Here is a 7,890-nt window from a genome sequence, read left to right as displayed (position 1 = left end):
TGTGGGGGGGCCTGCTGGTTAGCCCCACACAGTAGCATCCTCATGCCTCATCCAGCCCCTCTGCAGCACGTTGAGCCAGTGGGGAGCAGCTCTGGACTGGCAAGCTGACCCCTTGGGCTCCCAACCAGCTGAGGCTGCCCTGGCTCAATATGCTGTGGTCCAAGGTACACGTCCAAATACTGTGCCTGGGAGAAACAAACTGCTGCATGAACGGTGCTAGAGTTTATTACACCGTGCTAATTTCAAGTATAGATGTGCTTAGTGTAAGGACATGTATTGTCACTACTCTTAGAATGCAGATACCCAGCACAACTACTGCAGAGGAATCTATTCCAGGTTTTACTCTACAGCAAATCTGCATGACCTGCTCTATGCACTAAGACAGTGCATGGCCACTAGGTACAGGGAAGCGTCTTTGCATTGATCAAATGGCTACCCTAGGATGAAATTGATAAGGGCAGCTGATACCAGTGTGTCCTGCTTGCCCTTCTTACCTCTTGCCCTTCTTACACCAGTGTAACTTACACCACTATATAGTTACTCCTCACTTTCTGATGATTAACTTTACCTGGAGTAGAATGACTTACACCAGTATAAAATTGCATTGTGCTCCACATTTACTATGAGGTCAAGTCATAGTTTCATAGTTTCATAGATTTAGGGTCGGAAGGGACCTAGTAAATCTTCTAGCCCAACCCCCCGCCAGGGCGGGAGAACAACAAAACCCCAACACAAAAACGGGACTCAAATGAGTCCAGCCAGGTAGGCATCCAGCCTCTTCTTAAAGACCCCCAGGGTAGGGGCCAGCACCACTTCCCTTGGAAGTTGGTTCCAGCTCCTAGCCGCCCTAACTGTGAAGTAGTTTTTGCGGATGTCCAATCTATACCTCCTCTCCATCAACTTGTGCCCATTACTCCTTGTTATGCCAGCGGGCGCTAGGGGAAACAGCGTCTCCCCCAAACCCTTCTGGTCCCCCCTAGTGAGTTTATAGACGGTCACCAGGTCCCCCCTCAGCCTTCTCTTGTGGAGGCTGAATAGGTTCAGGTCCCGCAGTCTCTCACTGTAGGGTCTGCCCTGTTGTCCCCGGATCATGCGGGTGGCCCTCCTCTGGACCCTCTCCATGTTGTCCACATCCCTCTTGAAATGGGGCGCACAGAACTGGACACAATACTCCAGCTGTGGCCTGACCAGCGTCGCGTAGAGGGGGAGGATCACCTCCTTGGCTCTACTCGAGATGCACCTGTGGATGCACGACAAGGTCCGGTTAGCCCTGCCAACCATGACCTCGCATTGTCGGCCCATGTTCATCTTGGAGTCAATAATGACTCCAAGATCTCTTTCTGCCTCCGTGCTCTCAAGTAGGGAGTTCCCCATTGTGTAAGTGTGCTGCTGGTTCCTACTGCCCAAGTGCAGCACCCTGCACTTGTCCGTATTGAAACGCATCCTGTTCCTGTTAGCCCACCCCTGTAACCTATCCAGATCCTTCTGCAATCTCTCACTCCCTGCTAGCGTGCTCACCTCCCCCCAAATTTTGGTGTCATCAGCGAATTTACACAGGTTACTTTCCACCCCATCATCTAGATCGCTGATGAAGAAATTGAACAGCGCAGGCCCCAGGACCGAGTCAATTTACTCCGTGTTAGGTGTCAATCCCCCTCTACAGTATAAGAACCTAGTCCTGCAAAAGACTGAAGGAACACTATGGGTGCAGATATTAGGGACCCAATATAACCCATGGTGCTTTGCATAAAGTGCCATGAGTTACAGCCGCCTCCCCAACCCAACAGGCATGAGTTAGAGCCAGCTTGCAATGGTTCTGGCCAGCAGGCAGAGGTGCTCCAGCAGCCTCCAAAGAGGCTGCCTAATGGACCTGTGCGAAGCGGCTAGTATTCGCTTCGGATTCAGCTGATTTGGGAGACAGTGATTCAATTCAGTGATTCAAATCACTGCCCTGACTCGATTTGGCTGAATCTCTGAATCAGCCAGGCCTATCCCCCACAGCCTGGCAATGGTTGCCCTGCCTGCCCCAGCTCCTGGCTCTTCGGAAAAAAAAAGCCCCAGCTCACCGGGTGCTGCCATGCGGGGAGGGGGGAGATCCCTGCTGCTCCCCACTGCCCCATGCTGCATGGGGGGGCTCCGCACAACCCCCTGAATCCCCTCGCTCACCCAGCCCCCCCAACAGGTGCCCGGCCTGGGCCAACTCCAGTCCTTTAAGGAACAAAAAAAACCCAAGAAAAGCCCTTCACTCACTGCTCCTGCTCATGTGGGAGGCGATCCTCGCTGCCCCCTGCTGCCCCGCGCTACATGGGCAGGGTTCTGCATGAGCCCCCTGAAGCTGCAAGGCCACTGCAGAAGCAGTGAGTCCTGGGGCTTTTGTCTGTTTTTTCTTTTCTTAAAGGGCCAGAGCTGGCCTGGGCAGGGCACCTGTGGGGGACCTGGGGGAGCGAGGGGGGGTCAGGGGCCTCATGGCAGATCTCCCCACACAGTGGGGGGCAGTGAGGGGCAGCAGGGATCGATTCCCCCATCCAGTAGCACCTGGTGAGCACTGCGGCTTTTCTTTAAAGCACCAGAAGCTGGGGCAGATGGGGCACCCATGGGCGCACTGGGGGAGCGGGGGTCGGGGGGGCTGGCAGGGGTCACCCCATGGTCCCCTACCCCCCATCCCCCACCCTTAGTACTTACCAGCTCCAAGTCCAGCTGTAGCTCCCTGCTGCAGCCACCAAGGACTGCCCAAATCATCAAAGCTCTCTGAATCTTTTCCGAAGATTAGGAGAGCTTTGAAACGATTTGGACCTTTAAACTGGTCCCTGATTCGATTCAGATTTGGAGATTCGGCTACCAAATTGGGCCAAATCTCCTCCGAATCAAATCATTACCTGAAGCTTTGCACAGCCCTACTGCCTAACCTCTGCTCTCCCCATTCCCTGCCGTCCCCCATACCCCCCCCCAGTTCTGGCCATTCAGCAGCCAGGAACAGCCAGCATGGAGCTGCTGGCTGTTGAATGGTCAGCGCTAAGGGGAAGTTGTGAGGGGGGAATGGAGCCCCCTCACCTCACCTCACAGACCCTCCACCAGCTACCCTGGCTGGAGTATTGGGGGTAGTTGGTGGGGGCCCATGAGGTGAGGGGGCTCCATTTTTCTACCCTGTCCCTCTCAGGTCTGGCCATTCAAACCAGCCGGGAGCTCTGTGCCAGCTGCTCCCAGTTGCTGAATGGCCAGAGTTTGGGGTGTGGTGGGGAGTGGAGGAATGGAGCCCCCCTCACCTCACAGGCCAGATACAGCTCCCCCAGTACCCCAGCCAGGGTAGCTGGGGTGGCCCATGAGGTGAGGGGGGTCCATTGTCCACCGTCCCCCTCCACCCACACAAACACACACACTCTGTCTCCTTCCCCCTGACAGCCCAGAGGGTGGGGCTGGGCTGATAGCCAGTGCAGCCCAGACCAGACCAGTCTAGCCTAGCCCTGCTGGCCAACTGGGTGAAAAATTAACCCTGGAGGGAACACAAGTTCCCTAAGGCTCTCTTCTTTGAGCACCTTAATGTAATATCTGATTTAACGAGGGTTAATTTTTCCTGCAATGGGCCATTTACAAACACTCTGCAGCTGTGCATGTGTGTTATGACATGACTGTAGAGCATATTCAGATCGCTTGAACTATGTCACTTTTTTCTGTGCTTTATGTGATTCTCTGTGATACATCACATCCAAAGAAACCTAGTGTGACATCATGAGACAGAGAAACCTTTCTACATCTAAAGCTACAGCTGACAGAAAACACAGATAGTTAGCTATGTTAGTCTGAAATTAGGCAGAAGGTAGGTTAGTGCAGCACCTTATAGACTAACTCATTCAGCAAGGCTTTTGTAAGCTACAGCCTACTTTGCTGGAGGCTATGACATGATGAAGTAGCATATGATGAAGTGGGCTGTACCGTAAAAAAGCTTGTGCCTCTCTGAACGAGTTAGTCTATAAGGAACACAGTTACATCCTGTGCCTACACAACACCTCTAGAGTAAAAAATCAGTACAGCCTAGTAGCCGTACAATGCCAGTGTTCCTTCAATGCTAGTCACATTACATTCTGCCAGAATAAATGTGATATCAAACAAATTAAATTAATTCTACATTCCTTCCTACTCCGCGATTCAACAGCATGCTGTTAATAAAATATATCCCTGGATGATAACAAATGCAATAAAATAGGGAAGCTCAAAATGAAAGGTGACATTTGAGGTTGCTCAGTGCTGTTAGGTAGCCACATTTGACTTTCAATTTGGAGACCTACAGCAGATCATTTTAATACAAGGAACTCGGGGAATAGAGGGGTTTCACTTGAGCAACCTGGCCATAGAGGACCTCTATATTTTGTTCAGTGCAGCTAAAACACTGTACTGTGCTTTTACCACCAGCACTACATACATGGCCTTTCAGAGCTGCACTAGCTGAAAAACAGACAAGAAAACAGCCTGAGTCACAGTTGGGTCCCTTATATCTTTCCCTTGCTGTAGGGATGATAGTAGCTTATGTCAGCCCTTTACCTGGTACAGGTTACACCTCTTCCTCTGTGCCAGCTCAGGGTGTTGGTTGGCAAAGACAGGAAGGGGACACACAAAGAATGAAGGCACCTCCCACTTTCTGTCTCTGCCTACCCACCTGAGTAAGAGGGGGAGTACTAGCTTTGCAAATCCTGCTCTCCCCTTCTGCAATTTATAAAGAAAGGCAAATGAGACAAGCACCACTTGTCACAGTTCTGCCATGAGCTAGCAGAACAGCCCTGTAGACCCTGAAACTCTTGGACTTTCATTTCTGACCTCAAGTTATCCTAGTTCTATAAATGTTCAAATAACAAGTCTCCATCCATAAAAGCTACCCTTCCCTCCCACCATCTCAAGAGAAAGCGTGTACACACACTGAACTTCTCCTTTTGGCTTTTTCCCCCCCCCACCAGATCCGGAGGAGTGAGCCTTCCCAGCTAGTGTTCATCGACAATGCAGGCAGACTCCTCCATCCTGAAGCCAAGCTCAACTTCAGGCTGTTGGAAGGCATAGACAGGTAAGAAGGGCACCAGGCTCAGTTCTGGCTTCAAACACAGGAGGTTCATAGGGTCATACAACATAGCCCTCACACCATTAGAAAGCTTCCTTCCTTTCAGGAATATTAAAGAGACAGTCAGCATCGCCTCGCTCACCCTGGCCAGCACAGTCAGGATTCTTCAGTAAAACCAAGCTTCTGGTAAGAATATAAAAAATGAGATGTGGCTTCCCCAGGCCTGTGCTCTGCTTTCTTCTCATTCCAGGTACAAAGGCTGAGTGTGTTATATCTGTTCCTACCTTGCTGATACTTAAACCTTTTCTGACCAGTCTATCTGTACCATGCAGTACAGTCCTCACACACAGAATGGCTATGTTTCTATATATTACTTTCATGTATCGCATTTTCACTCAGGCTTTCATAAGGGAATGAGCCAGCTCCTATTCCAGAAAAAGAATGCCTCCCAGCAAGCTTTGAATAAGGTCCTACCTGCAGGTATATTTGAAGTGCAAATACAGAATCCAATTCTAGTCTTACATGTGCCTTTGTAATTCAAGAGTGGTTCCAGTGAAATCAGTGGCATGTCAGCAGCCTAAGGCTAGAACAAGATCAGAGTCAAGCTGTATATTTCATACGGAAGTGAATATTTATATCTCACTCTGGGGGTGGCTGATGGCTAGCTCAGCAGCTGTAGATATTATTTTTCTTCTAATTGGCAGCTGCACAAGATATCCAACAAACAGGTACTTCGGCTTTTGGACTATTGTTGCATCTCAGGCTTTCACATGTTACCAGCCCTTTTCATTTGGAGCCATTTCATTTGGAGCCTCTTTTGGAGCCTCTTTTGGAGCCATTTCTCATTGTGCAGTCTTGAGAACCTCATATATTATAAGTGCAGTCTTAAGAACCTCATATATTATAAGTGTAGTCTTGAGAATCTCATATATTATAAGTAGGGTTCAACATGTGCTCTGGAACAAGCCAAGAAGCAAAGCCTACCCTCTGCTCCTGCTCCACTTGTGCTAATCCAGTAAGTGAGGTGGTGAGGCCACCTAAGTGTGCTTCCACCCTGCTACCACTCTCAAGGCCTCTGCTCCAAATATGTTTGAGAGTGGTGCGGGATGCCCTCTGAGCTGTTTCATTGCTTCATTTCCAGGTTATGGGCCAAGCGTGTTCTTATTGGTTCATCTTAGGATTAGGCCTCTGATATCCGGGCAAATTTCTCACACTGAGATATCCCATATAATGTTCTCTTGTACCGTAACTAGAGATGGACACTAAACTGAGGCTCTGACCATTTCTCAGCATCACAGTGGTTAACACCCAGCTCCAGACAGTTTCCCTGTCAACACATACTTGCTAAATTATTATTGCTTCCTGTATTCATGCATTGCAAAATACTTAGTATTGAAACAATTTCTGCTTTGTATGACATATGAAAAGTATGAGATAGAAGACTTCCAGAGACAGAGGTAGATAGGGATCAAATGCCATTCTGCTATGCTCTGGGCATATCTACACAACCCACTAACTGCAAAGTAGCCTAATAATACTGCACAGTAGTGTATCACAGCACTGACAATGCTAATACACTACTGCACTGTATTATTAGGCTACTGCACAGCAGCATCTCTAAAAAGGTGTTTGCCGGCACTACTGTGCAGTAACTCCGATTTAGTACTTGATTATACAAATACTAAATAAATGCACAGTAACCACTGTGCATTAATGAACGTGTAGATGCGCCCTCTGAAACTTGAGCCATAGGATTTTGCCTTTGTAAACACTTTTCTTTCCCTGTCTTAATTTTCTTTATCAGCTTTCCGCAGACAGCTGTGACCATGCTCCAGTCAGGATGTTTACAGAATATGCTTCTTAAGTCACTGTATATGGATCAAGAGTTCTGGGAAAGCCAGGGTGGCTTTGAGGGACTTAGACACTTGCTTGAAACCATTGACAGACGAGGACAGATTTTACTACAGTACATTCAAGACCACAATTTGACAGTCGTTAAGGACTTGTTACTGTAAACCTTCCTCAGCAATGGCAACACACTTGCCTGCTAGGAAACGAAAGGATTCAATGATGGATATACCTCAGTCCTCCAGCTTTTGTGATCAGAAGCCTTTCTGGAATGCTTGATTCTTCAGAACTGAATTCTTATCAGCAGTAGATCTGGAGAACCAGGATAGATCCCAGCGAGTGGGGAACAGCAGGAAAACACATTTCTGAAGTTTTATAGGAATGCTTGTAAAATGTGTGCACCAAATATTTCAACTCCACATGGATTTGCACAGGAGTTACATTTCCATGAGATTCTGGGTCCCTATATCCCTTAGGCTCCTTTGGACTTGAATGTTTAGTCAAAAGGGCAAGGAGAATCTGAACAATGTTAAATATGGGGACTAAGCAAAGTTCATGGAAGCCAATGGGAATCTGTCCGTCAGAAATAGTCAAAACAACTTGTTGGGGGAAAAGGGGTGGCACCTCCAAAGTGAATCATACAAATGATGACATACTATGTGCACTAAGTGTCATCTTCCTCCGTCTAATAAATGATGTGTGAATGGCTACTGAATATAAACTAGTTAATACCAGCTGAGAATTTGTCCCAGTGACTTACCAAAAACACCTGGCAGCAATTGCCATAGCTAAAATTGCAAAACATGTTCTAGTCCAAATCTTTGTCTTCACACACTGATAGTTTCCTGAAACATTCACCCTTTGAGCTGAAATTTTCCCAGCTGGGGTCTGTCCAGAGTGAATTGTTAATTTATTTTTAAAAAGCTTGAGCTCAGTTGCTTATGTTATTTTTTGAGCTCTGAGAGGATTTAGAGGGGGGAAAAAACCCAAACCAAGCT

General features: G+C 48.1%; 1 protein-coding gene across 2 annotated transcripts in view; it reads left to right on the top strand.

Annotated features, from left to right (window-relative positions):
* FAM198A (family with sequence similarity 198 member A) overlaps positions 1 to 7,313 on the top strand; it is an 84,559-nt gene extending 77,246 nt beyond the window's left edge. For both annotated transcript variants that reach the window (XM_019508818.1, XM_019508817.1), the window contains 2 exons: positions 4,947 to 5,050; positions 6,849 to 7,313. In XM_019508818.1, the coding sequence (XP_019364363.1) occupies positions 4,947 to 5,050; positions 6,849 to 7,059 (315 nt within the window). In that variant the 3' untranslated portion in view covers positions 7,060 to 7,313. The remainder of the gene's footprint in view (positions 1 to 4,946; positions 5,051 to 6,848) is intronic.
* Positions 7,314 to 7,890: the final 577 nt, after the last annotated feature.

This window comes from Gavialis gangeticus, unplaced genomic scaffold (assembly GCF_001723915.1).
Source record: "Gavialis gangeticus isolate Ggan-Ray unplaced genomic scaffold, GavGan_comp1, whole genome shotgun sequence".
NCBI classification, from domain to species: Eukaryota; Metazoa; Chordata; order Crocodylia; family Gavialidae; genus Gavialis; species Gavialis gangeticus.
This window is presented reverse-complemented; position numbering and strand designations above follow the sequence as displayed.